At 56.3% G+C, this 27,885-nt stretch overlaps 2 protein-coding genes across 2 annotated transcripts in view; one reads left to right on the top strand and one right to left on the bottom strand.

The window, feature by feature from the left end:
- HDLBP (high density lipoprotein binding protein) overlaps nt 1-15,254 on the top strand; it is a 24,031-nt gene extending 8,777 nt beyond the window's left edge. The window contains exons 2-28 of the mRNA XM_026036387.1: nt 103-170; nt 606-718; nt 1,145-1,299; nt 1,568-1,783; nt 3,388-3,594; nt 3,766-3,981; nt 4,755-4,961; nt 5,177-5,284; nt 5,810-5,914; nt 6,034-6,112; nt 6,716-6,855; nt 7,130-7,234; nt 7,497-7,610; nt 7,905-7,991; nt 8,147-8,278; nt 9,129-9,347; nt 10,179-10,400; nt 10,612-10,830; nt 11,466-11,604; nt 11,832-11,977; nt 12,296-12,400; nt 12,615-12,749; nt 13,184-13,327; nt 13,481-13,666; nt 13,785-13,901; nt 14,252-14,380; nt 14,715-15,254. Of these exons, the coding sequence (XP_025892172.1) occupies nt 643-718; nt 1,145-1,299; nt 1,568-1,783; nt 3,388-3,594; nt 3,766-3,981; nt 4,755-4,961; nt 5,177-5,284; nt 5,810-5,914; nt 6,034-6,112; nt 6,716-6,855; nt 7,130-7,234; nt 7,497-7,610; nt 7,905-7,991; nt 8,147-8,278; nt 9,129-9,347; nt 10,179-10,400; nt 10,612-10,830; nt 11,466-11,604; nt 11,832-11,977; nt 12,296-12,400; nt 12,615-12,749; nt 13,184-13,327; nt 13,481-13,666; nt 13,785-13,901; nt 14,252-14,380; nt 14,715-14,801 (3,795 nt within the window). The 5' untranslated portion in view covers nt 103-170; nt 606-642 and the 3' untranslated portion in view covers nt 14,802-15,254. The remainder of the gene's footprint in view (nt 1-102; nt 171-605; nt 719-1,144; nt 1,300-1,567; nt 1,784-3,387; nt 3,595-3,765; nt 3,982-4,754; nt 4,962-5,176; nt 5,285-5,809; nt 5,915-6,033; nt 6,113-6,715; nt 6,856-7,129; nt 7,235-7,496; nt 7,611-7,904; nt 7,992-8,146; nt 8,279-9,128; nt 9,348-10,178; nt 10,401-10,611; nt 10,831-11,465; nt 11,605-11,831; nt 11,978-12,295; nt 12,401-12,614; nt 12,750-13,183; nt 13,328-13,480; nt 13,667-13,784; nt 13,902-14,251; nt 14,381-14,714) is intronic.
- A 1,965-nt stretch (nt 15,255-17,219) lies between these two features.
- On the bottom strand, nt 17,220-26,467 carry ANO7 (anoctamin 7). Its single transcript, XM_026036376.1, has 23 exons — nt 26,354-26,467; nt 25,560-25,626; nt 25,012-25,169; nt 24,620-24,727; nt 24,159-24,295; nt 23,594-23,651; nt 23,123-23,233; nt 22,759-22,924; nt 22,384-22,474; nt 22,004-22,100; nt 21,460-21,603; nt 21,238-21,375; nt 20,946-21,044; nt 20,741-20,843; nt 20,311-20,422; nt 19,708-19,762; nt 19,397-19,494; nt 19,138-19,289; nt 18,388-18,593; nt 18,001-18,143; nt 17,729-17,819; nt 17,511-17,630; nt 17,220-17,315 (listed from the first exon to the last, which is right to left on the bottom strand). Exons 1-23 carry the CDS (start codon nt 26,465-26,467, stop codon nt 17,220-17,222), a joined length of 2,664 nt encoding a protein of 887 aa, XP_025892161.1.
- Nucleotides 26,468-27,885: the final 1,418 nt, after the last annotated feature.

The following is a 27,885-nucleotide window of genomic DNA, read 5'->3' as shown; positions in this document are numbered from 1 at the left end:
GCCGCGGCCGGGCCGGGCGGGACCTGCCCCTGCCCCTGCCGCCAGTGCACACTGCTACCTGTACGTGTGTTTTTAGGTGTTTTTCCATCCCTTTCTCTGCAGCAAAAGCTGGCAGGCTGACAGACGGGCAGCGTACAGGACGGACTCTCTGGCTACTGACCATTTAGCTGGTGAGTCCCTGTTCGGGGGGGGCAGGGACAGTGTTGCTGGGCTGCTCCAGCATCCAAAGGGGTTTTGAGGGCAGCGGGAGGTCAGACACCTGTGGGAGCTCCCTTTGGAAAGAGGCAACGTCTATACGGGCCTGTATGGTTTCTGGGAAGAGTTACCTAGTGTCTTGAGTTGCCTATCCAGCCCTTCACATACTCATTAGAAAATCAGACATCTTAATGCACAGACTAATCGCAATATGCGTTAGCAACTTCTGTTGTCCCSCTTGCCGGTGACCTTCTGAGGCTGCGCATGCCCTCCCAGCTTCTGTCCAGCGTAGTGAGAAAACCGGGCAGCYGTCGGGGCTCCAAACGCGCTACTGGGGTGGGTTTAGTAACAGCGCGTCGTCATCATCGCTAAAGGGTCGCTGGCGGCGCCGCCTGGCGCCTTTCTTGCAGTGGCAAACCCGGATTGTGTGTGGGTGGGAAGTCGACAATGAGCTCCGTGGCAGTTCTGACCCAGGAGAGCTTCGCTGAACACCGCAGCGGCCTAGCTCAGCAGCATGTGAAAGGTGAGGAAGTGGTGCCGCGGCAGTTCCCCGTGAGCAGGCCCGGCTAACCCCACGTGGCAGGAGACACAGCTCGGCACCGCCAAGGAGCCTCATGGGGTTATTTAGTGCGCTCCCTTGGCTCGCTCGGGTGCCGCTCGGGTGACTCTGTTAACTGACATTCGGGTGGTTTTTGCACCCGTCCTCTGGTTGAATTGAACGTACGGTTGGACAAGGCCAGTCGGGCAGGAGTTGTCTCCTGCAGCCTGGGCTCTGCCTAGGCTGATTGTGCTCCAGAGGTGGCTGCTCCGTGAGCGTAACTGTCGTGGGAAACATAGCAATGCGCAATTTGTTTGCCCGCGCTACTGGTGCCCAAATGCACTTAGGCTGCTATGAAGAGGGGCCTTTCTGCCTGGAGAGCATCTTACCACCCCATTTGCTTCATTCTAGTTACGGCTTTAAACTCTGAAGAAGAGAATGATCCTCCAACCTACAAGGAAGCCTTCCCTCCGCTCCCTGAGAAAGCACCATGTTTGGAAACTGCCCAGGAACCGTCTGGGCCCTGGTGCAAGATTCGACCCATAAAGGCTTCTGTCATCACTCAGGTTGGTGGGAGCCAGGATTTAAAGTTTAAATTGTYTCCCCTCTAGCACTTTGGCACAAAGGTGCTTTTTAGGAAGACACCYAAAGAGCAGGACAGTCCTGCTGCAGCGCACTTATGATTTCCCTGGGATCCGCAGTGTCTCCCCTGGGAAAGGYTGCACAAACCTGGGAATTGCAAGCGCAGGGTGCCAGAGGAAGAAGGAGATGCTGAGTGTTCCAAACCCTACCAGATACTCAGGTCCTTCCGTTATGTGTGCTTTGACTGCACAGGTGTTCCACGTGCCACTGGAGGAGAGGAAATACAAGGACATGAACCAGTTTGGAGAAGGCGAGCAGGCCAAGATCTGCCTGGACATCATGCAGAAGACGGGAGCTCACCTGGAGCTGTCTCTCGCGAAGGATCAGGGCCTTTCCATCATGGTCTCTGGCAAGCTGGAAGCTGTCATGAAGGCTCGGAAGGAGATTGTCGCTCGGCTGCAGACCCAGGTGAGGGCACCTAACTGTTCTTCGTTTGGTCGGCGCTCTTGCCTGCGGCACACAGATGCTTGGAGACCCTTGGGCGGGTGTGCTTATAAGCCGGAGAGGTGTTATTAGATGACTAATTCAGCCTTGCCTTATGTTTTCAAAGCACCCCATTGGCAATTTGGGATGGAGATGAGGCTTAAAATAGGGTTCAAAGCTAATTACAGGCCCTGGTGTTACACGAAGGGTGGAGGCTGCAGTCGCCGCRTTGCAAACGGTGACTTGGTGCTAAGGTGCTACTGCTGGAGGGGGCAGCCCCTCGCTCACGCAGGGACAGCAGTTTATGTGAATGAGCCCATGCCTTCCCTAAACTTCTGTCAAGAAGAGTGGAGAGGGGTGCGGGAAAGGAGGAAATGGAGAAAAGAATGGTGAGTGAAAGCTTTGTTCCAGGCTTCTGAGTTGTGTAAGTTGAGCCACACTGATAAGGAGCCAAAACCCCCGGTTGTTTCAGTTGCTGCTGCTTTTTGCTGTGCGGGTTTGGATTCCTCACCTGCTGCTTGAGTTCCTAATCGCAGGGCATTTCTTGTCAGCACATGTGGCAGCCACTTCTTGTAGGGAAACGTCGAAGTTAATGCAACAGCTAATGCAGTGTCTGTTCAGCCTGTGTATCATGGCCTGCCGCAGGGAAGAGATTGGGACCAGCCCTTAATAACGTGCACCTGGAAAAGAACTTGGGCTTGTTCTGCTGTAGATCCAGACCCAGTGGGGGTCCCCAGTTTGGGGACCCAGTGTCCCCAAACACACCTCCTACTGCCCTGACTCTGAAAGGTGTATCTATGTTCTCAGCTTTTCCTGGGCTTGGCTGCCTTCAGTAGAAAGTTGAAAACCAAGTCATCTGTCTTGTGGTTCTCCCAGTGTAGTTTATCGTGTGTGTAATTACTCTTGGTGGTTGCATGTTCGCTGGCATCACCAATCATACCCAGCTAGCAAAAACTCACACAACAAGAAGGGAAGACATCCACAGTCCTTGTTACAAACCAGCCCTGCAACAGCAGCTGGAGCGAAGGCCCCTTTTCTGCAAGGGGCCCTTCAGAACTGCTCTCAGGCTCGGCTGGTGTCACACCAAAGACACCTTGCAGGGAATGGTAGGGAGACTCTCCGAGCTGCCTGCCTGCCAGAATAGCTCTCTGGTGTTGAATTTCCGTTYCCTAGGAATCGGGCCGTGTGTCTTGTTCTCTGTAGGCTGAGCAGCAGGTGCCAGAGTTCAGATAAACTCCATCCTTGAGCCGTCCTCTCACTTGCTCTCTGCTGTTGCTTCTGGGGCTTATGCAGGATGACTGGCAGCTCTTCATCTGGRCCTGAAAGCCTTTGATAATTTGGAGCACTGTTCCTGTGTTTCTACCAAACAGAATTTGGGTGGGAAGGGTGGTTTTTACACTTCTGGAATACAGGTGCTATGGTTCAACTGTTCTGGTACAGTAGCAGCCCTCAGATTCAGTGTGGTTGGAGGGGCTTGTGCTTGTTTCGAGGGGCACCGCTGATCAGCATCGAACTGTTTCCCTGGCTCTGTTCCTGTGGCTCTACCAGTGCAGGAAGGTCCTCACAGATGCTCGGTTCCTGCATTTCAGGCCTCAGCGACAGTTGCCATCCCCAAGGAGCACCATCGCTTTGTCATCGGAAAGAACGGCGAGAAGCTGCAGGACCTGGAGCTCAAAACTGCGACCAAAATCCAGATTCCCCGCCCGGATGACCCCAGCAATCAGATCAAGATCACCGGCACTAAAGAAGGGATCGAGAAGGCCCGACACGAAATCCTGCTGATCTCAGCTGAGCAGGTACWTGGACTCTGTGATCACATCTGGAGAGGCCTTTTGCTTCTCCACGGTATTTTAGGTGCTCATAGCCACTGCAGGCATGAGCATAGATGTGTGCGGTGCCACTGCCTGTACAAGCACCTTTGCCAGGCCTGTAACTTCTGCCTCCCCCTTCTGCCCATCCTCTTCCAGGATAAGCGTGCCGTGGAGCGCCTGGATGTGGAGAAAGTCTATCACCCCTTCATCGCTGGCCCCTACAACAAGCTGGTGAGCGAGCTTATGCAGGACACAGGGACACGCATCAACATTCCCCCGCCCAGCGTCAACAAGACGGAGATAGTCTTCACCGGAGAAAAGGAGCAGCTAGCCCAGGCCGTGGCTCGTGTTAAGAAGATCTACGAGGAGAAGGTAAGGACGGTCCATAAGAACCTGTGTTGTCATCTCTGCGCCTGCTCACGCTCCCTCTTCTTGTTTTGCTTGTGCATCTCTCTGTTGCACCCTTCTCATGTCAGCTCTGCGGCCCTTGCAGCACACAGCCCTGGGACTTGCTGTGCCCATCCCCAGAAGGGTGATGGGGCTGATGCTACCAGGGAGATGAGAGATGTTTTGCTTTTCTGTGTCCTGGGAATCAGCAGACCACAGAAAGCTCCCTTGGCTCTTGCTCACAGAGATGTTACTAGGCAATGAAGTCTACAGCAGTCGCTTGTTGGGGCTGTCAGTGCTGTTACAATAAGCAGAAGCTGCTGAAGAGTGAATTTTCACATACTGATTGTCCATGGCCAACATTGCCAGGAAAATCCTTGTTGTGGGTTGCTGGGCTCTCCTTCCCCATGGTTAGGATTGTCTTTGTACCAGCCTGTGTTTCGACAGAGATAATCAGCTTATAGCTGCTAGCCTACGTGGTGGTGTGCTATGGGACTGCATGGGGGATAGCTGTGTGGTGAGACAGCTGTGAGGTTTGCAAGGACATGTGTGTGGCGGGGGGCTCCTCCTTCCCTTGAGTGAAGCAGTGAACACAAGGCTGACTATGTGCAGGGCCCCAGATCGTGCTGTAGGACCCAAATGGATCGTGCTTAGCTTTGCTGTTTGCTGGGTGCAGACTTTCGCTGCGTTTACRGACTGTTCCTTCCTTTGCTCTTGCCCCTCTTCTGATTGCTGCCCCCAYGCCTCTGCCCCCGCAGAAAAAGAAGACAACCACTATTGCCGTGGAGGTGAAGAAGTCCCAGCACAAGTATGTCATCGGCCCAAAGGGGAATTCCCTGCAGGAGATCTTGGAGAAAACTGGAGTCTCGGTCGAGATCCCACCCACTGACAGCAGCTCAGAGACGGTGATACTGCGTGGCGAGCCGGAAAAACTTGGGCAAGCGTTGACCGAAGTCTATGCAAAGGTACTGACAAGATGGGGTAGGCCTCCTTAGGAGGACACATATAGCTGTATCCATTAGCACTTGCMATTGTGGGGAGTCTCTGTGGGGCTGTTAGAGATGCTGCTCATCTGAAACCAGCACTGATGCTACCAGGGTTGAGAGAAATTGAAACTGAACTCGTGTGAAGACCTCTCCCAGTCTGTCCATTCTGCAGTTTCTCTGTTTTTCCATGCCAGGCCAACAGTTTTACCGTCTCCTCGGTCTCTGCCCCCTCTTGGCTTCATCGTTTCATTATTGGAAAGAAAGGACAAAACCTGGCCAAAATAACTCAGCAGATGCCAAAGGTATGGATGAGCTGGTTAGCGCTGCGCCCTCTGCTTTGCATTGGGGTTTAGCCTGTATCACCCTTTGTAGAAGGGATAAATGTGCAGTAGCAGGAGAGAAAGCAAGGGGGAAGTGACATGGATCTTAATGTTGAGAGTTCCTCTCTTTGTTGCTGTAAACATGGCTCATCCTGAGTTATGCCAATGGGTCGAGCCCTTCAGAAACAGCTTTCTGAGATACTAGTTTGAGAACTGATGTAGTAACATAGCTGCAAATGTTAAGTTTGGCAAGGTTTCTCATTGCGAGTTACATGATATCTGGAGAAAGGCCAGGTGACTAGTTTCTCTGAAGCCCTTGCAGACTCCAGGAGCCTTGGGCTCTAGACACTATTATATTGCTGGAATTATAAATTGCCTGTTTCTGAAAACACAGACACAATTGTGTCCTGCACAGAAAAGAAAGCATCTCCTCATAGAGCGCGTAGCCTGYCTAGCACCACTGACCTGGCTTGCAAAAGTCTCACTGAGTGCTTGTCTTCCCAAAAGGTTCACATCGAATTCACTGAAGGAGAGGATAAAATCACCCTGGAAGGACCTACAGAAGATGTGAATGTGGCTCAGGAACAGATTGAAGTCATGGTCAAGGATCTGGTAAGTTGATGTTACTGTCACTCCCAGATAAATGTGAGGGGAGAAGAGGCAGCAGCRTGGGGATGATGACATAGGCATTGCATGTGCGGGATTACCAAGCTCTGCACAATTCCTTGTAGATCAACCGGATGGATTATGCAGAAATCAACGTTGACCACAAATTCCACCGACACCTTATTGGCAAGAATGGAGCTAACAGTAAGTAGGGCGCCTTTCTGAAATGCTGTGATCCTTCCTGTGCTCTCGATCTTTAGCAGACACATAGCTCATCAGGGCGGGTATTTCCGTCATGTTTCATCTGTTCTTTTAGAGCGATGCTGGCTCAAGGAGAGAAAGGGGCAGCAAAGGCTTGGGGTGGCTTTAATTTGTGATGGTGTCTTGGGAGGTTGAACAGCAATGAGATTATTTTGCTCTGTCTTGGAGGAAGTTTTCGTTTGGTTGGAGAAATAATGTTTCCTTTCTTTCAGGTAGCGCTGTAGTTAACATGAATTACGTTTTAGCAGTAGGTTGGAAGGGGTGGTCGAAATCTCCCAGTGAGTTTCTCCCCAGAAAAGAATTGGGTGTCCGAAATGAAAATACCATCTTCTGATCTAAATGCAGTGCTGCTCAAGAAGGATGAGGACAGGTCCTTGTGCAGCACAGAGCTGYTCTCACTGACCTCCATGGTGAAGATGGGCTGCCCCTATTTCAGGCCCTACCGAGAGGCTGCTTTAACTGTTTAAACAACCTCTGAGTTGTCGGGATGGTTTTGAGCCAGCCTTGGCCGTAGCGGAGTGTGTCAGCACATTCCTCCCCTTGCAGTTAACAGAATCAAGGACCTCTACAAGGTGTCTGTGCGTATTCCCCCGGACAACGAGAAGAGCAACCTGATCAGAATTGAAGGAGACCCACAGGGGGTCCAACAGGCCAAAAAAGAGCTGCTGGAACTCGCTTCCCGTATGGTGAGTGGGACATGATGCTTGGGAGGCTGCAGAGTTAGGGCCCTTGTGTTCCCCTGTGTCCTCTTCACCCGCTGAGCTCTTGGGCATGCTGGCAAAGTTCCTGCTCACAGATCTGTTCCTCTGAACCTTTGCATATCCCCTCTCTGGCAATCTAAAATTTTGTATAGGGAGAACAGATCCTGGTGAAGAGTAAAAYTGTGGAGGCAGCAAACTGGTAGCTAAAGCTGTGTGGCTCTCCTGCTGCCAACCTGACTGTAATCTCTATCCTCATCAGGAAAATGAACGCACCAAGGACCTTATCATTGAGCAGAAATTCCACCGGACCATCATTGGGCAAAAGGGCGAGCGSATCCGGGAAATCCGGGAGAAATTCCCAGAGGTGAGGGGTTCCAGGGGATGGAGAACCCAGAAGGGGTGTTTCTACTCYGGTAAAAGTCTTAATATAGTTGAAGCTATAAACTTAATGACTCYGTATCTAAGAAGTACGAGAAGACTGCTCTCTTGGCGACAAGTTGCTAGTGTGGCTGCGCTGTTGCAAATGGGACGGAGGATGTGTAGGATCCCAGGCTTTTGCACATGCCCGACACACAGCAGTTCTTGCATTTGCTTGAGTTTTGCCTTTAAATGACCTCTTCTTGCAGGTTATCATAAACTTCCCAGACCCAGCACACAAGAGCGACATCGTCCAACTTAGAGGTCCCAAGAATGAGGTGGAGAAGTGCACCAAGTACATGCAAAAGATGGTGGCAGACCTGGTAAGAGGAGTTTTGTGTGTTCTGTCCTGCACATCTAGGTGGTACAACTGCATTGTCACCGTAGCTTAGCTGGGACTGAAAGATACTCTGCATACAGTTCTGGGCAAGAGGATAATGCCTCTTATTTGAAGACARCATGGCTTGGGACACACTTTTGCTTCTCCTTGCAAGTCTCTTCTACAGAGAACTTGAGTCTTAGCCTATTGTCAAGAACTTGCATTTAATATGTTCCTGGGACAAGGCCTGCCTTGGCTGACAGGGTGATCTTCAGTTGTCCTTTTCTTTCTCCCTTAGGTTGAAAACAGCTTTTCTATTTCTGTCCCCATCTTCAAACAATTCCACAAGAACATCATAGGGAAAGGAGGTGCCAATATCAAGAAGGTGAGATAGCTTTCCTGTCTGTAGGGCTCAGCATGGTCTCTGCCTGCAGCTAAATCCCCACTTGCTGTGGCCTCCTGCTCTTTGTTGAAATGTAACCTCCAAGGACTTCCTTCTGATGTGGGACATCTCTGAARTTAGTTTTCTGTTTGTGGCAGATTCGTGAAGAAAGCAACACCAAAATTGATCTCCCGGCAGAGAACAGCAACTCGGAGACAATTGTTATCACAGGCAAGAGAGCAAACTGTGAAGCAGCTCGCCACAGAATCCTTGCCATCCAGAAGGAGCTGGTAAGTGAAGCGACTGCCCTGCTGCAGAGGAGGAACCTGAAAGTGTTGCTGAAAGGCATAGAGAAGAACTGGCTGGGGAAGGACAGAGAGGAACCGAAAAGTGCACCTCAGGGCATTTTTGGACTTAAACCCAAATTCTTAGCAAAAGCTGCCTATAGCTCCTTGTCCAGAGAGCTCTGATTTAGGCCTGTGTCATCTGGCAGTTTTTTTCAGAGAAGCCTCTTCATCCAGCTTGCCAGGATGCAGGTAGGGCTGTCCCTCTGAAGTGTGTGGGTGAGCTAGGGAAGGCAGCGCTCTCACGGAGCTCAAGGAGACTAAAACCCTCAGCATTAACGGGGACAGCTCACCTTGAACGAAGCAACGGTCCGAACTCTGTTGTTAACACGAAAGCCTTGTGATGGGAGAGTCGTCTCCCAGGACAGACTCTCCACAACAGCCACGCTAGTGGCTCACAGGTTACCAGAGCAGACTCCTGCACTTGCTCCGAGAGGTGTTGGAAGCTTGCTCATCTGCACCCGCATCTCCCACATAATGCGCTAGCTCTCAGCAGCTCCTGCCCCTCCACGTGGACTCCTGGAGGCAGGTGCAGTCATTCTTTTTTATCAGAGAATGATTTTGCATTTATGGTGTCGTCTTTTTCTTGGGGAAGGGATATTGGTCTTTTACAACTAACTGTGGCGTGGTGCTGTTCCTCCTGTCTCTGGCTGCTCCTCTGTCAGCAGTCTGAAACCTCTCTGTCAGACGTTTTGTACAGCTGTCTGTACAAACCAGCGGCGCAGAGGTCGTGTGCTAAGCTAAGCCAGGATGAACACGGTCCTGCAGCTGCCTCACTGGCCCTGCTCTCTTTCAGGCCAACATCACAGAGGTGGAGGTGTCGATTCCCTCCAAGCTGCACAATTCCCTCATTGGCGCCAAAGGCCGCTTCATCCGCTCCATCATGGAGGAGTGTGGCGGGGTCCACATTCACTTCCCCACCGAAGGCTCTGGCAGCGACACTGTGACCATCAGGGGCCCGGCCCAGGATGTGGAGAAAGCCAAAAAGCAGCTGCTGCACCTGGCGGAGGAGAAGGTTAGTCCTGTCTCGGGGAAGCAGCACGTTGGTTTGATTTGGCTTGTCCTTTSTCTTCTGAGGTTGAAATAATCCCCTCTGCCTGCTGGGAAGCCTCTAGCATTGGACAGCTCCRTCATCTTTTGAGGGATTTGAGGACAATTGAAAGAAAAATGTGCTTCCATCCCTATGACAATGAGTTCCACCCCCGCAGGCAGAAGAAATTGCTCTCACACTTCTTTTTACAGGCTGGCAATGTGTTAAAAAGCCCTAAGGCCCTCCACTCCTAGGGTTTAAATGCTGTTAGGTAACTACACTGCCCCGAAACAGCCTTCCATACATATCTCCCTATCTTATCTCCCTTCCTATGAATTTTTCTTTCATCTCCCAAGTTCCAGCTATTGCCACAGGTCTTCCATTTCACTGCATGTRCCTGGGTTTGGGAGCCCCTGGTTGCAGGACCTTGCCATGTGTTGGGACTAGCTGGTGATTCCTGTTAGCAAAAGAAGCCCCTCTGCAGCTTGTGCATGTGTTTGAATCCTCCCAGTTTAAGGCAGTCAGTCCAGAAGCAGTTATGCTGCCCCATGCGAGCGTCGGGGCCTTCCTTGAGGGAAGTCTCTTCTGCTCGTGTGCTCGCTMGTCCTGCTGAGTGCAGAGGTAGCTCTTCCGCACCAGGGATGCCTTCGGGTAGTATGTTCTCTTTACGACATCATACCTTTGATTTTTGGACATCAGACTGCACCYCCTTTCTCTTGAAGCAGAGTGTGTGTGCATGGCACTGTGCACACTGCCGCTGTGGACACAGACATTCTGTATATTGACCTGTTCCTTGGTTTATCTGACTCCTTTCAGCAAACAAAGAGCTACACTGTGGACCTCCGCGCAAAGCCCGAGTACCACAAGTTCCTAATCGGCAAAGGCGGTGGCAACATCCGGAAGGTGCGTGACAACACCGGGGCCCGCATCATCTTCCCAACCTCCGAGGACAAAGATCAGGAGCTGATCACTATCATGGGGACTGAGGAGGCTGTCAAGGAGGCACAGAAGGAGCTGGAGGCCCTCATCAAGAACCTGGTGAGAACTTCTACTCATCCCTGTAGTGTGGAGGACCTTCCAGGGTGGAGGATCTGCTTGTCCTAAAACCATGTGCTGCCCTTCATGGGAGCTCAGAAAGATCTCCGTGGTGACAGTGTCGTAGGGGGTGGTTTCTGACTGTTGTTGAGCACAGGAAACTAGTGATTACCGCCAGAACAGGCAGGGTTGACTGAGTGTCGTCTGTGGGCAGGATAACGTGGTCGAAGACTCCATGGTGGTTGACCCTAAGCACCACCGCCACTTCGTCATCCGGAGGGGACAAGTTCTGCGCGAGATYGCTGACGAGTACGGTGGGGTCATGGTCAGCTTCCCGCGCTCCGGCACCCAGAGCGACAAAGTCACCCTCAAGGGAGCCAAGGATTGTGTGGAAGCAGCCAAGAAACGYATCCAGGAGATCATCGAGGACCTGGTATGTCCGAGGAGAGCTGGGTTTCCTCACTTTGCTGCTTCAGCAGGGCTGTTCTTGAACCTGTGGACAGCTGAACTTTATATAAACAAGTCCTGTGGCAACTTAGGCCCTGGAAACTTTAGATCCCAGACTAGGGAATAGTTATTGACTCCAAAAGGACAAAGCTGCACAAAGGAATTGCCCCTTCTTCATTCCCTGGCGTGTTTGGGAGTGGAAATGGAGTTTTTTTCCTTKGTTGTAGCCTTCTTGGTCTCTCCATGCTAGATCTTATGGCTGCTGCTTGGCTTTTCTTATCTTGTCAGTACTGGGTTTTGGAAGCAGCCAGCAGTCCAGCTTGTGCTCTCTCTCTTTTTCTTTACCTTTTTCCTTTCTCTGCATCATTCCCACCCTTCAGGATCATAGAAAGCTTGAGCTTTGGTCTCTAAAGCCCTTAACATCACGGGTTGGAGGCAGCCTTTGTTCAGAAATCCTCTGCTAACTCCTCAGAGAGTAGGAAGGATTCTAGGGAACTTTCAGGTCTTCCCTGGAAGAACTGAACCAGCWTTCATGTCCTCGCATGTCCGTTACGGATTTGACGGCTGTGTTCCAGTGTGAAAGTGGCCGCATGGCAATAGAGCAACTCTGCTTTCTCGCAGGAAGCTCAAGTGACAATCGAGTGCACCATCCCACAAAAGTTCCACCGCTCCATTATGGGCCCCAAAGGATCCCGCATCCAGCAGATCACCCGGGACTATGGTGTCCAGATCAAATTCCCTGACAGGGAGGAGAACCCAGGTATACCCAGGGGTACATGTTCGCAGGGTAGTGGGGGAGATGAGTAACACCTTGGCTATTTCCTAGCTAAAATTTGTGGAGAAGTAACCCCCGGTGCTCCCTGCTGTGTCCTTAGTCTGGGCTCAGCATCAGCCTGGTCATTTGGGGGGAAAGGGGTGGTTTGGGAAGGTGAAACAGCAGATCCCGAGGGCTCCACACATTTAACRTGACATTTTCCATGTTGCCAGCCCCCGTGGCGGAGCCAGCGGTGCAGGAGAACGGCGAGGAGGGAGGCGAAGGCAAGGACGGGGACCCCAGCTCCCCCAAGAAGTGCGATATCATCGTCATCTCCGGCCGCAGGGAGAAGTGCGAGGCAGCCAGGGAGGCGCTGCAGGTTCGTGGCCTTCCAAGGCCTGCGATGTCACGGTGCCCCAATGCAAAARGCCATAAATAAAACCCTGCAGCCACCTTGGCTCCTGTGCCAGGCACTGACCATGCCCTTCCCAGGGAAATCCTGCTATTGCTCTGTCGTTTGGCCTGGCATTGTGGGGCATGAGTTGCCAGAGCATGAGTGTTTGTAGCTGCTCTCTCCCTTTAGAGCTTCTGCCCTGACTATGAGAATGCGTATCTAGCTTTAGCGAGCCGTTCTTTTGGGCAAGCTGTGAGGTGAGAGGGGGCTCTCCTCTGCTGACCTGCGCTCCCGCCCCTGCAGGCCCTTGTTCCTGTCACCATTGAGGTGGAGGTTCCCTTTGATCTTCACCGTTACATCATTGGCCAGAAAGGAAGTGGCATCCGCAAAATGATGGACGAGTTTGAAGTAAGTGGCTCCCTCTGGTCTCCTGTGTCCTGCAGTGTCTGTACGTGACTGGGGTTGTGACAAGGCCCAGCACTGTCATGGCTTGGCAGTAGCAAAGCTGGCTCTGTAACACCAAACTTAAAGAGTAATTTAGCTGTGCAATTTAGTCTCTGGGCTCTCAAACGGCCCTGCACTGAGTAGTGGTACGAGATGACAGTCRGTCCCTGTTGCTCAGGTGAACATCCAAGTCCCTGCTCCGGAGCTGCAGTCGGATGTCATCACCATCACCGGGCTGGCTGCCAACTTGGACCGTGCCAAGACGGGGCTGCTGGAGAGAGTGAAGGAGCTGCAGGCTGAGCAAGAAGACAGGGTAAGGCTGGGAGGGCCAGGCAAGGCCGCTTCAGTGCGAGCTGACAGGGGAGAGCGTTTGGATTCTCCCGTGGGGAAACTCCGGACTTCCCAAGGCTTTATCACAACCCTGTGTTCCTCCCAGACACTTCCATGTGGGAACCTCACGGTGCCAGAAGTCCTTCACTTGGGGAATCATGTTCCAACTCTTAGCGTGAGGGATGAGCCAAGAGACTGGCYGCTGCTTGGAAATTCCTGCTGGTCTTGGCAAGAGCACAGGGCCCCCACTGATGCTTTTCCACAGCTGGGTGCCCTCGGGCAGGACCCTGCAGACTTTGCCCTACACATGCAGAGAGCACCTGAGCCAGAARGAAATGTTGGGACTTGGGGGGACATTGGTGTCGCTGCTGCGGCACAGTTCCTGCTGCTGCTCCTCACTCTGCTGCTCCATTCCAGGCCTTGCGAAGCTTTAAGCTGACAGTCACCGTGGATCCCAAGTACCACCCTAAAATCATCGGAAGAAAGGGAGCTGTGATCACCCAGATACGCACAGAGCATGAGGTCAACATCCAGTTCCCAGACAAGGATGATGAGAGCCAGGTGAGGGCAGAGGGGGCACAAGGAGGCAGCTGGTGGTCTCAGACTGTAGGGCTCTGACATCCCTGTGCTGCSCTTGGAATTGAAGGAAAAAGATGGCTCAGCTATTGGTGGGCCTCATCACTCATATGTGTCCCCGTGTCCCCATGCACCCAGGCTCAGGACCAGATCACCATCACAGGCTACGAGAAGAATGCCGAGGCTGCCCGTGATGCCATCATGAAGATCGTCGGCGAGCTGGAGCAGATGGTGTCCGAGGATGTGACTCTGGACCACCGCGTTCATGCACGCATCATCGGCGCGCGCGGCAAAGCCATCCGCAAAATCATGGATGAGTTCAAGGTGCGCGGTGGGGACCAGGCGCCATGGGGCCTGGGGGCTTTTCTTCCCCTGCTGCTCTCCTGGTGTGGGTCATTTGAAATGGGCAGCTCTGAGTCCTCTCCTGTTGCTCTTGTTGCAGGTGGACATTCGCTTCCCCCAGAGCGGAGCTTCTGACCCCAACTGCGTGACCGTGACTGGGCTCCCTGAGAAYGTGGAAGAAGCTATTGATCACATCCTCAACTTGGAGGAGGAATACGTAAGTGCTCCGCACATCTTGACAGGGGAGCTGGGTCATCCTCTCTCGCCGAGCTGGGTGCTCGAGGYAGTTCTAGCTGGCGGTTCCTCCTGCGGCTTTGCAGAGCACGTCCCCATTGCAGGCGGCCCTGGTGTCCTCAGTGACGTACCGCGGGCCCCAGCCCCACAGTGCGGGAGGCACCAGGCATGTGGCATCAGCTCACATCAGTCAAGGAGGTGGCAGCTCTGCCTCCTGGAGAAATGCTGTTCTAAGCCCTTGTAGAGCAGGTTAGAGACCTTAGGAAGGTCTCGGCTGGGGGACGTGTCCTTCAGGGTGCTTTTTTTTCCCCTAACGGGGCTGTGTGGCTGCAGCTTGCAGATGTGGTGGACAACGAGGCGATGCAGGTGTACATGAAGCCCTCTTCCCACGAGGAGTCCAAGGCCCCGTCCAAGGGCTTCGTGGTGAGAGATGCCCCCTGGGCCACTGTCAACAACGAGAAGGTGAGTGTTGCCGCTGCTGAAGGCATGCAGGATGGGGTCAGTGACGCACCTTGGCCTGGTCCTGCTCTCGGATCTGGCCCTGCTGGCACAGCTGAGGCAGAACAAGGGGCAAGCTTGGCCCTGAGCGCAGGCCTGGGCTCTGCGTCTCCTTCCACACACCGTGTCCGTGTTGRCCAGCGGCTTTACCGTCGGCCCCGGGCAGCCTGAGTGGCCCAACAGGCCTTGCCCCTTCTCTCTGCTCGTGGGCTGTTAGAAACGCTGCTTAGCCCCGGGCACGTGATGCAGGAGTGCAGCGGGGCAGGAGCTTAACTTGTTCCCTTTTCATTTGCTTTAGGCCCCCGATATGAGCAGTTCTGAAGACTTCCCCAGCTTTGGGGCTCAAGTGGCCCCCAAGACTCTTCCCTGGGGACCCAAACGATAATGACCTGGAAGCAGAACCATCTTCTCCAGCCCGCTGACCTGACACTAACCTGCCACAAATCCTTCCTGTCCGAAATCTGACCCAGCGGCTGGAGTGCAACTCAATTGCCCCACGAGGTCTCCTAATGGTGGCTGGAGTGCTAACCCCCTCCTGCTCCCCTCAGCTGTCACTGTGGCTAGGACCCATCCTCATCTCTTGATGGCTCCTCTTTCCTCCTTTGGAACAAGCCTTCCACTCAGATTCGAACACTAAATGTGTGTGTCTTCTTTAGAAACTCCATAATTGACTCCAAGTGGCTAAGATTTGCAGCTTCCCGAGCGCTAGCAGAGCACTCTGCTCTCTCGAGCATGTCTTACTGGGCATTCTCGCCTTCATTAGGAGACCTCCGTTACTGTGGCTAGGAATCTACTTCCTGTCTCATGACCTCAGGAAATAAATTTCCTTGACTTTCTAAAGCCAAAACGTTTGCCCTCTTTCCTTTGTGTTGATCCCAGGCCTTACCTTACCTTTGTAGAGTGCAATCAACCCTCTTTCTTTTTGTTTCGTTTTCCCTTTGAACTGCCAAAAATTCATTTAATGCTGATAGCTGACTGCGGGGAGAGCTTAAACCATAACCTCAGAGCTCCCAAAGTTGCTCTTCAAAGGCACAGAAGCTGCGTGGGGCTGGAGAGGCAGCGGAGAAGGAAAGGAGCAGAGCCCKGGGAGGCGGCCGCGCGCAGGGAGCCGCCGAGGGCAGCGCCGCGGGCCGGCCCCGCTGCTCTGCCTCCCGTGAGGTGCGTGCAGGGCCCACACCGAGCTGGGGGGCAGGCAGGTGAGGCCGCACGTCACGCACGTGCTGCCCTGGACCAAGGGGAGGCCACACGAGGCCGCTGCAGCGTGGCGGGGCTGCCTCCAGCTCTTGCCTTCTTTCTACCTCAAAAGGGAGGCCGAGGGGGCCCTGCAGGCGCGGCGGCTGAAGCAGCTGCCCCTGCCAGCCCGCAGAGCAGAGTGTGCACCCAGGGCCACAGGGGCTTGGCTGCCCCTCCGTGGGGCCGGGAGCACCCCGGCATCACTGGGAGCTGCACGGCTGCTCCTCAAGGCCCCTGTGCTGCAGCCCTGGCCAGGCTCCTTCAGCTGCTAGGGAAATTCTGTGCCCGGCTGGAGAGAGGCYGGGGGGAAGGTCCCGCGGCGCCTCCAGCCTCGCTGCTGCGCAGGTTGTGGTCTGAGCCCTTCCCCTCCCTCAGCTGCTTCAGCTCTTGGACAAGCAGGAGGCCCCGGCCTCCTTTCTCTCATGCTGCTTACAGGGCCGAGGCCCGAACGGAGGAAGGCTGGGCCTGCTCTTCTTGCCTTTCCCAGCCAGGCCCGAGCTGCTCCCGCTTCTCCTTCCCGCTCTAGCTCCTCGTGGAAGCGGCTGCGAGGCCCAAGCTGAACCGAAACCTCGCAGCAAGGGGCGGAAGGGGCCCCGAGCGCGCCGCTCCCCTCCGCGCCTGCCCCACCGCGGTTCCTACGCTGTGGCCTGGGCCTGTCCCTGCTCCCACCCCACACCTCCTCTTCGGCCTCCGTCTTGGCCCCGGTTGCACCGCTCGGCTTGAGGCACCCTGGGGCCCCACAGTTTTGCCCCCCGCCCCCCCGCGCTGCTGCAGGTCGTGGAGTGATTGTAGCGAGCGCTGCCCCCCGTGCGCAGCAGCCCCTGGCACGTGTCCATTTCCTCTCTGACGTCTTCCATATTGTACGTTTCCATAGCAATGATCCCTTGGCCTTAACTTTGGAATTTGGAGACTATATGCAAACATGTAAAAAGGCTCATGAGTATGGATGACACTGGAATTTTATAAATTCTAAAATAAAACCTGAAACAGCTCTCGAGTGTGGCRGATGGTTTTTGTTTCCTCGCCCCGGGGGGCAAGAGCCAAAGCAGCAGCCCTGGGCTTGGGCTGAGGCGGCCCTGGGACCCGCACGGAGGGACAAGGGGCGGGTGGCGAGGGCAGGGCCCGGCGCGGTGGCAGCAGTGCCATCGGTGCAGGACCTGGTGCCACCCCAGCAGCCCCGGCCCGCGGGGGCTTKGCCCTCAGGGTGGCTGACGGCACCAAAGTCGCCCTCTCCGCGGCCTCGTTCCGGGTTAAGACGAGGACGAGGGGTGGCCGTGGCCACCGTGTGGGGCTCCCTCATTGACCCGGCCGCGGTGGGAGGCAAAAGCTCTGGCTCTGCCAGCTGAGGCCGGGCGTGCCGGGGTGCAGCCACCTTTAATGCGCTTTGTTCGTTTACACAGCGTTGGGTTTAACTGGGTAAATACCCAGCGCCTGCGCCCACCCCCAGGACACCCCTGTGGCGGAGCCGGCCTCTTCCAGCCAAGCAGGGAAGGCTCCCGCACAACCTGCGGCTCAAGGCTGGCCCGAGGAGGAGCAGGAGGGAGCGGAGCGGAGCCTCGGGCCATTGCTCTTACTTGCTTTGCTCCTGCTCCGTTTCCCAGTCCCTGGTCGCTGCCGCCTCCGCCACGTTGGCCTTGTTCCTCGTGTCTCGTTGTTCTAAAAGGATCTGGGTCAGAAAASAAAAAGAGGAAGGCGGCGCTGGCGCTGGTCAGGTTTCTGCTCCAGCTCCTGATGGGCTGGCTGGTTGCTCAGCCGCTCGCTCAGGAGCTTCAAAGCAAGAAGGCAGCACAGGAGGAGGAAGAGGAGCAGCCAGCTGCAGCTCTGCTGCCAGGGCTGGGGCGCCGAGGGAAGCGAAACCCACCTTGTTCTCAGCAAGGGCTTCCTTGGCCAGGTACCGCTCCCGCTTCACCTTGACCTCCACCGACTCGGGGATGTCGGGTACCAGCAACTTAATTAAACCCGCGATAAAGAAAACCACGTGCTGCGGGGGGGAGGAGGAGGAGGAAGGCAGTGGTCGGCAGCACTGGCCCCCGAGCCRCCCCGCACGCCTTGGCAGCGGCTGGCGCACGCAGGCAGCACCTCAAAGGCAATGATGAAACCCAGCCGAATGGTGAGCAGCTGCCAGTAAGTGGAGGAGAAGTTGCCGTCGAGGTCTCTGAACGCCTGGTACCTGCGTGGACAGAACACAGTCGTCACTGCCCRTGGGCGTGAGGCAGCCCCAGGGTGAGCAAGGACCCTGGGGGAGCAGCCGCTTGGCACCCTGGCGCAGGCTGAAGGCCACCGTGCTCTGACCCCAGCTCACTGGCAYGGAGACGCAAGCGGCGGCCTAGGCAAGGCCAGGGGTCTCGCACCTGCACGCGCTGTTGTTCTGCTGCACGAAGTCCCACGGCGCGTGCGACAGGGAGAAGTTCACGTAGCCGTGCAGGTTGATGTCGTAGATGTACTTGTAGTAGGTGCGGGGCAGGAAGTCGGATGTGAAAGCRATGAGGAAGGCCTGGGAGGAAGGAGATCTGCTCCAGGTGGCTTCCCACGCAGCCCGAGGGATGTCCCAGCCCCACCACRTCCATGGCCACACGTTCCTGAGCTGGCTGGCACGTGACAGGCCGCCCCGGTCCCCGTATTCAGCCACACAAACCAGCCACAGTCACAGCCTCATCTTGGCGGGCGGCTTGCTGCTGAGAGCACCTCGTCCTGGCTCAGCCCACCATTAACCCCGCTTTGCCCAGTTCTCGACGCACGTTGCTGATGACGGCCAGGTGGGCGATGACCTCGAGGATGTAGAACCAGATGCCGATGCCCTGCGCCCGCTCGGCCACGGGCCGCCGGTAGTCGCAGACGAACTTCTGCGCRTCCAGGCGGATCTCCACCCAGTTGTTGAGCAGGGCAAAGAGGGGTGCCAGGGGACAGGCCGCCACAAAGATGGTGATGAAGCCAAACTGCATGACTGGGGCACGAGGAAGAGGAGGGCACAGGGACTGAGAGGCGGCAGCAGTGACGGCTACTTCTGCTGCCAGCCCCTTTCCTACTTCACCAGCACCCAGAGGTTCCCCATGGAAGGGTTAACCCCCTGGAGCTGACTCAGCCAGAGGAGGGAGGCAAGGAAGGAGTCTCCTCCAGGCAGAGGAAGCCACGAGGCGCAGCAGCCTGGGCTGGGCTCCAGGGTAAAGCCTAGCCCAAGTCAGAGGCTTCCTGTGGAATATTTTCCTCCTCAATCCAGGCCCAGCGGGGTGAGGAGCCGCAGCCTATGCCAGGACCGGGCTCTGGCAAAGAGACTGGGCTCCTTTGCGGCCCTGCTGCGGGCAGCGGCCAGGCCCRCGGCCCCCAACCTTCTGTGACCCACGGGCACCTCACATTGATGCCCCAGGGCTGCTGCCCCCCCAGGGAGTTTCTCCACAGCCATCTGGGGTGATATGAGGAGACACATACCCCCCCGCCGCTCACCCCACRCCAACAGTCCAGGCCTGCCCCAGAGCCCTTCAGGTTCCTACCCATCTCCAGGTACTCATCAAAGAGCCCCTCAAAGACCAGCAGTTGGTAGTTCATCTCCCAGGGTGCCTTCTCTGCCTGCACCGATTCCCCCTCCTTGGGCACCTTCTTGCTGGAGGCAAACCTCTGCTTCTGCCACCAACATTTCAGTTTCCTGGAGGGAGGCAACAGGGTCAAGGAGAGTGGCCTGGAAGCCGCTCATGTYCAGGGCTTACCCTGTGACAGGGCGCAACACGGCCCGCGGCGGGGCCACGCACTTACGGGATGACCACTTCCTGCATGTTGTTGATGATCTGCTTCCCCACCATGATGATGAGCAGCTCCTGCGCGAGCTCGATGAGGCACCCGCCCGGACTGCACTGCATGGAAGAGTCCAAAGGGTCCACCCTCAGGGCCCCCTCCCCACCATCCCCAGTGGGGCCCACAAGGCACCAACAGGGAGCACCAGCTCCAGGTTGGGGCCACAGCCCCTCGGGTTGCGACTCAGGGACACCCCCCAGGCAGGGAGATGACAAGGAGAGGTGCCCACGTCCCAGCAAGGACCCCGTCCCGGGGGCAGTGCCAACACTCACCTCCTCGTTGCGGACGCCCAGAAAGTTCACGTAGTTCCCAGGGTAGCCGACAAACCTGTGCGAGCCGGGACAGAGATGTAGGCCCACGGGTCGCCCCTTCTCCCCATGCTGCCCCTATCTGCTGCCTCCTGTTCTCCACAGAGCTCCGGCATCCACGGACACATCCCGGCACCCTGGGAGCGARCTGAGCTCCCAGAAAAGCTCAGTGCTGTCCTCACCTTCCCGCCGTGCTGCAGCCCCTCTCATGCAGACCACCCCAGAAGGAAGGGGACGCAGAGGGAAGGAGGGACATGTCAGACACCTCTGAAGGGCCTGTCAGTRCATTTCCATGAAGGAAAGGGGGCTCCTGGGTGTCCTGTCCCCCACCAAAGCTCTCCAAGGGGTCCCCCCTTTTGGGTAGGCACCCAGCAGGCCAGGAAAGAGCTAGTGGCTGTCCCCGGTGTGGTTCATCCTGCCCCAAGGTGGCAGCAGCACTCCAGCTTGCCACAGCCCTCCGAGGACACGTCCCCAGCCCTGCCAAACGCGGAGCCCGGACAGAGAGGACACAGGTGGGCACGGGTTGTCCCCTGACACGGAGCCCCCTTCTTTCCCTAAAGGCCTTACTTGCCCTTGAAGAAGGCGATGTAGAAGGGAGAGGAGTAGAAGTTGACGAACTGGAAGACGAACACCTTGAAGATGAAGGCGTCCTCGTACTTGGTCTGCGTGCGGTGCATCTCTGCATGGGGGAAGCACAGAGTGGCTCGCTGGTGTTGGTCCCAACTAGCCCGACTCTGATCAGCCTCCTGGAGCAGTTCTTGAGTGCTGCCACCGCCCTCCCCTGCCCCGAGGGACTGACTGACTTGCTATGGTCAGTCCTGATGAAGAGCATCCTCCAAGCAGCTCCTGTAGCAGGGCCCAGGCCACCCCTTCTTGCACCGCCCGCCTAATGCTGCTGGTGTCTCCTCATGGGAGCAGCAGCGAGCGGTCTCGCTGTCATGGGGAGGGCCAAAGGGAACCAGGTTTTAAGGGTCTGTGTTGCTTTGCACCAGCTTACCCCACTTGGTGAGGAAATGAGCCAGGGAAATGTAGATCTTGGAGAGGATGAGGATGAAGAGCAGATTCACCACTGAGCCTGTGATGCTGGCAATACGGGATGCCTACAGGAAGAGTAACATGGAGAGCACGATGGGGTGAGATCAACAAACACGGCAGGAAAAGCAGATCCACTCAGTGCAGGAGYGGCTCCGGCCACGTCTCACCGAGGCCACGAAGCGGAAGTACCCGGAGCTGGAGAGCAGGATGGCGACTACCACCCGGTACAAGATAACGGAGACCACAAACATCACCACGATGGCAATCTGCAGACACAGCACATGGTGGGTGAGCAAAAACCTCACTTACCCTAACGCATTAACAGCTACAAGGGAGGTCCCTTGTAACCCACCCCTTCTTTCCTCAAACAAATCCCCTCAATCACATCCCGCAGGGATAAGCATCCACCCAGCCCTGGCTGCCGAGGGAGCTGCTCTCCCAGCCCTCTGGAGATCTTACCATCATTATAATGACCATGGACCCGGCCAAAATCCGATGGTGGCGGTTGCGCTTGGGGAAATAYGGCTCCTCTGCGCCAGTAATGGGGTTTATTATCGTCATGGGGGCCATGGCAGTGAACTGGGGCCGTGGCCGCTCCTAGGAGGGGGAAGGTGTTACGGGCACCCAGCGGCTCTGCCCAGCGCAGTCGCGGGGCGCGTTGCAGAGGGCCCGGACCCCCACCTCGATGTCCTCGAAGTCGGAGCAGTCCCAGCGGTGCGCCAGGGAAGCGTTCATCCGCTTCCAGTACTCCAGGAACATCACCGCCCACAGGGACATGAACATGCTGAAGAAGATGGTCCCGCCGTGGTCGAAGAGGCGCCCGGCCTGCGGGGCAGCAGAGCAGGGCCCTGAGGGAGGGCAGGCAGCAGYCGCCGCTGCCCTGGCTCGGCCACGCGCAACGTCCCACAGCAGCTTCCCGCGGAGCCAGGAGGAGCCGGGATCCCCGTGACACAGGCGGCTCCGAGGGACTCTGAGCACGACAGAGGTTGGCAAATCTGTCCTGCCCCTGGAACGAGGAGGACTGCACCTCGGCCCCATTCCTTCTCATGCCGGGTGGAACGAGGAGGGCAAATCCCAGTGCTTCCAAGAGCACTTGCAGGCACCCAGCCCCCTCCCTGCTGGGGCCCGGCAGGACACAGGGCGCCCCTTACAGCCAGGCACGGGCTGACGGGTCAGGGAGGAAGCCACGTCTGCTCCATCTGCCTCCACGGAAGCAGCATCTCACCTTAAATGTTTTGCAGATGCTGGAGAGCAGCCAGTAGGGACAGGACTTGCAGAGGGGACACATCCTGTACTGCTCTTTGCTTTCACAGACCTCCTGCCTACGAGCAAAGGAAAGAGCAGCAAGCAGCCTGCCATGGCTCGGCCTCTCCCACAGCATCCGGGAAGGCTGCAACCCAGGCCCCYAGACTCCCCAAAATGAGAAGTTTCCTCTCTCTTGATAAAATCCGGCCCTAAGSGGTCAGGACTTGGGGTGCCAAGGGTTAGCCAGGACCCAACGGATGACTCAACCCCAACGGGGCCCGCTGGGCTGCTGAAACCCACCCAAACTGCCCCTCCCGTGGCCAGGGGAAGGGATGAGTGGGGAGATCAGGGAGCACTTACGCAGGCACGTCATCAAACATGAGGAAGATGCCCGCTATGAACACCAAGGTCCCCACAACCGCTGCAGGCAGGAGCCACCCCGTGTAGAAACCTGGAGGGAAAGGAGGAGGGCAGTGCGAGTCCCACAGGCCTTGGCCGGCGCCCTGTGGTTCTCTGCTAAGAGCAGCTACCGATGGAGCATTTCTCCTTGCCAGGCTGCTGCTGTGGGGGGAGGAAGCCACCTGCAAGAGTGTCTCAGGACACTGTGGCCCAGAACAGCTCCAGAGGAACAGCCCCAGCAGCCCCTCGAGCCCTCAGCCCTCTCCAAGGCCTGAGGAGAAGTCACGTCCGGATGCACTGAGGCTCCCGGGCTGCTCTGGAGCCCGCAGGACTCACCCAGCCAGGCAAAGTAGAAAGCCACCTTCTCTCCAAAGTACTTGCGGATGTGATCCAGGGGCTGGTACTTGTACCACTTCCTCCAGTTGGCCCAGTACTGGAAGAGGATTTGGCGCTGGTTGAGGCTGCTGGGAGCTGATTCCTCTGGTGGGAGCTTGAAAGGACCCTGTGGGGACACGCAGAGCGTGAGCAAGATGAAGCAGAGGGCTGGCCCAGGGTGCTGGATCGCGTCCCAGAGGATGGCTCCAAAGAGGCCTCCGCCTCCCCATGCTCTTTAAGGACCCTGAACAAGGCCGAGGGTGCCCCGATGCCCCCGTGCAGCCCGGTCCTGCCCGTCCCCGGCGCCGGGCRGCTGGTGACGTACGTCGTGCAGCGGGAAGGCAGCGCTGAAGACGTTCTCGCTCAGCAGCCAGTCCACACCGACCTCCCTATCCTTGGAGCGGCCGTACTGCGTCGTCGCCAGAATCTCATAGAGCTGATGGGGACAGAGAGAGACAAGACRAGCAGGGTTTGTTCATGCAGCCCATCTCACCCCGGGGAGAGGGTTCTGCWCCAGCCGCTGCAGGAGAGCTGCTTTCGGGCTGCTACCTCCAAGCCCGGCTCTCRGAAACACCATCATGTTCTTCTCCCTGAGCAGCAGAGAGGGCTTCTCCTTGCCCTCCTCTGCAGTTCTCTGCACGCAGCAATGCGTGTCCTGCCAACAGGCGCTTGCCCGTGACACGTACCCTCTCTGGGGACAACGTCTACGGCTTGCGGCGGTTCCCCCTCAGACCCTGCACAGCTCCTGCAGCCAGGGAGGAGAGGCGGTCGCAGCTCCGCTCCACGATGTACTTACGATTTGATGCCGCTGGGTGGTGGAGAAGAAGGTGTCCTGTCTGTCACTCCCCAGGAACCTGGCAGCACAGAGAGCAGGGCCCGTGGGCACCGCACCCATGCAACAAGCTGCTCGGCCCCTCAGCCCTGCAATTCCCATGGCCGCAGCACCACAACGCGGGAGGCTCCGTATGGGCCCGGCAAGCACGACCAGCTAGTGCCACCGCTCGGCAGCGCCGTGGTCACGCTCGGCCTCCTTGCCCCGTCCGTGAGCGCGCGCTCCCCGCTCACCGGGGCTGTCTCCTTGGCTGGCTCGTATCAGAGCTGCAGCCGGYGCCAGCTGCCACAGAGCTGCTGTCACACGGGCCACTGCGGTGACCAGGCCCATGGTGAGGGCTGGCAAAGCAGYCCTGGGGGCTATCAACGTGTTCAAGGATGAGCAAGTTCTTGGGATGGGGCTGGGGGGGGCGAGGAGCGACTGCTGCAGGCCTCATTGYTCACGCCCGGGAGGAAGGAATGCAATCCCACGCCGAGGAAGAGTGAGCAGTGGSAGAGGGTGCCAAGACCTGCTCCCCGGGGGCTCTTACCATTGCAGCTTGTTCACCTTGAACTGGCAGGTGTAGTGGTCAAGYGGCAGGTTAGGAACCTCCTCGGCCATCACGTTGCGGATGCCCAGCCTGCCCAGCACCCTGGCAGACCAGTTGGAGGCCTGGTTTGGCAGGGCCTGCACGCGAGGGACAGGAACGTCAGCAGGAGGAGGCAGCGCGAACAAGAGAGCAGCAAACGCGACCGGGGGACAGGCGGGATAACGGGAGGCTGCGATGAAGACGGAAGCCTCTGCCTGAGGATGACAGGCAAGGGAGGCAATAAGGACAAGCGGCCCAGATGGGAGTTAAGGTGGGACCCAACAGACTTGGGGAAGGGACTGGGAGCATTGGGCCTGTGAGAAAGCAAGGAGGAGGCACAACCTCCTCGCAGAGGCTCCCTGCAGGCGCTGCCCTGCTCGGAGCCCCGGGGCAGCCCAGAGGGCAGCACTGCGGCACCTCACCTGCAGCGGCAAGCGCAGCTGCAGCTCCTCRGCGTAGTAGCAGAGCACGCTCCAGGGCGCGCTCAGCAGCAGGTAATGCACCACCTTCTTCTCCATGCGGCTCACGTGCTGCGAGGGGCAACCACGGCACACAGCGGGCTGTGGCGGCACTGGCACGTGTGCCACAGCACTCGCTTGCCCAGCCCGGATTAGCCCCGCAGGCCCATGTCCATCCTGGCAGGACTGACCCTCCCAGCCCCATGGAGGAGCCTGTCCCACATCCCACACAGCCTTGATCACTCTTGCTGTCCTGCTCTGCTCCCAGTGGGGACCTTTTGGGAGCCTTCTCCCCTTCTCCCAACTTCCAGAGGTTAAACATATGGTGGAGAAACTGCGGTCAAATTTCCAGGTACCTTTTCCATATGGATGCCAATATCAAGAAGCTTGTCCAGGAACCTCTTGCGCCAGGTCCTGTGGATAATGGCYGATCTCTCCCGGACACCCTTGTTCTCACTGCTGTCCTTTGGCTTCAACAGTTCCCGGGGAATTGTTTCCCACACAAGGACAAAGTCTGAAGCAAGAAAAGGGAGCTCATGCCCACGCCATGGCCGGGCACGTAGGATTCCTAGATCCATCCCCATCCTTCTTGTCCAGCTCTTGTGCTGCCAGCACAGGACTCAGTGCAGCTGCAGGGCCAGGCATTTGTTTTGTGGGTAAAACAAGGAGCAGAGGGTGAAAAGTGCTTGGTCTGGAAAGGTCTTTCAAAGGTTTGAGCTCCTGAGGACAACACTTGCTGGGGGCTTGCAGGAGGTCTTATGGACCAAGTGCAGCCAACAGCACTTATCAATGCCAGGGTCAACCATGGAGATCAGAAACCTTTTCCCACCCTTATCAACCCAGCAGGCCCCGTGCAGCCACGTCCTCCTTGCTCAAGGTGAAATGTCTCAAAGATCCCTCTCACCTATCCTGGTGCGACCATCGCTGAAGACATTGTCAGTGCTCTGCTTGTCCAGGGACGAGTTGTTGAACTAAAAACAAGGCAAACATACAGAACCTGTAGAGTTGGCAAAGACCTTCAAAGCCCTTCAAGATCATTGGGTCCAACCATAAAACACACAGCAATAAGAGCCCAGGTCTCCTCACAGAACTAGGCTAGCTAGAGGGCTTCTCCTCCCCTGCTCCTGGCTTTTCCTTCAACCCCTTTCGCTACAGGACAGCACTCGAGCAGCCCCTGATTGACCCTGCAGAAGTGCGGCTGTCGGCAAGGCTGGAGATGCCCTCCTACAACCCCATGGATGCAGAAGGTTCCTGGAGAGCAAAAGCTTTAAGCTGGGCTGGATACGGGATTTGGAACAGGGAGAGAGGTGAGTTTTCCAGGCAGAAAATCCTAATTGACGCTACCTTGAGGTTCAGTGCTTTTAATGCTGAAAATTGCCCTTAATGAAGGGCATCATTTAATTAGAGGCAGGCAGGTGGAAAAGTAAYGTGGAGTCAACAAGAGATGCATAAACACCAGGCCTCACTTCCAAGCCAGAAATCCCAAGGGAACTAGGATCCCTTGGTGCCTCCGGCACTCGGGCCAGGCAGAAGGCCACCTCGCATGCCTGTCACGCAGCTGCTCATGGCTACCCTGAGGGCAGCAGCCGAGTTTCACGCATTACTTGGGCCCAGGTGCTCTGCCGGAGTCTCTCCAGGCCCAACAGCCAGGCAGCCCTGGGGTACAGGGCAAACACGGCGAGAGACACAGCCACCCACCTTGGCGATTTCGATGGAGTCCTTGTTCAGGCTGCCGTAATAGACCCCCCTGCTGCTCCGGTCCTGTTCTACCAGGCTGCTGTGCAGATCGTCCAGGTTCTTTCTCCGCTGCATGGCGATGCGTCACGCCGGGAGTCCCGCCTGCTGCCGAGAGGCAAATCAGCTCCAGGAAAGCGCGTCACCCSCGACGGACGAGCCGTGTCCCCCGCCACAACCAAGCAGCCTGGCGGGCTCGTGAGGTCTCATGCTGGAGATGCAGTGAGAGCTGCTTCCCTCTCCACCAGCTCTGCAGCCAGAAACTCCTGCCCAAGACTGGTGAAACCACTGAGTTTCCAGGTGGAAAATGGAAAGGGATCGATGGTGAGAGGTCTCACCTAGGCTAAACGCAATGTTCTTTCTTCACACCGCTCCCTAGACCACGTCCATGTGCCTGTGCTTACATCCCAGCCAAGGCAAAGTGGGCTTCAGCCAACAAGGACCTAGTGAGAAAAAGGCATTTTTCTCCTCTTGGATTTTTTTCTTTGCTGCTCAGCATTGCAACTAAGGGAAAGAGTTCCCACGCACAATCACCCAGAAAAAAAGACAGGTCCATCAGCAGGCATGGCCCAGAGGTGCTAAAGTTGGGCATTTCCTCTCTACCACAAACTGTTCCCCAGACAGAAGTCCAAAACATGGACTACTCATGGCCCAAGCACCTCAAGTCCTCCACACAAGGCGCACGGAGCAATACAGTAACCTCACTCGGTCCCTTCCACCATCTCGGGCACACTGGGCTTTAGCTAAAAAGCAGAAAAGCGCCCGCTGCAGCAGTGGGCAGCCCAGAAGGATGTCACAGCACACACCGGCACGGGGAAGATCACTCGTGTTCACTTCCTCCAGCTGGCAGCAAGAGTCAATCACAGGGGTGTTGCCTGAACTAGTGGTAAYGAAAGCCAGGCAGAGATAACAGGGTACATGCACTAAATGGAAAGAGCTATTCTCTGGGAGCGCGTGTTCCGCCTAAACCCGGAGCCTGAGGGTCTCCGTGTGTTCTTTGCTGGTGTCTTTTACCATCGGGAGGATGGTTGTTGCTCCCCGGCGAGATCTGGTCTTGTTCTTTTTTTTGTTCAGATGTGAGCAAAACTTGGGAGTTCTCCCCAGGGTGCTGGGGAGAAGCTACAAACAGTCCTGCCAGCACCCAGAGCTGGATGTTGGCCAGAGAAACCAGCTCTATCGGTAACACAGTGCATTAAACGTATCTTTCTTAAAACACATTTCTTTCCAGCTCTATTGAAAAACAGGCAAGGAGGCTGGAAAAGATTCAGCTAAAGAGAAAAAAACCAGTGTCTTACTCCAGGAAATGCCGTTTCCCTTACTGTAATGAAGTTTCAGATTCTGTATTTGAATGAAATGCCCTTTTTGCCCTTCTTACGAGGTCAGATTACTCATCAGAAAAGCCTTTAAGCGGCTCTTTAGTGGTACTTTAAAAACAGGYGATGTAAGAGAAAACACACTGGATGGTCTCCCTTTCCCAAACTAAGTAACTTCACCCA

This window comes from Nothoprocta perdicaria, unplaced genomic scaffold (assembly GCF_003342845.1).
Source record: "Nothoprocta perdicaria isolate Ctin4 unplaced genomic scaffold, notPer1 scaffold_177, whole genome shotgun sequence".
Lineage (NCBI taxonomy): Eukaryota > Metazoa > Chordata > Aves > Tinamiformes > Tinamidae > Nothoprocta > Nothoprocta perdicaria.
This window is presented reverse-complemented; position numbering and strand designations above follow the sequence as displayed.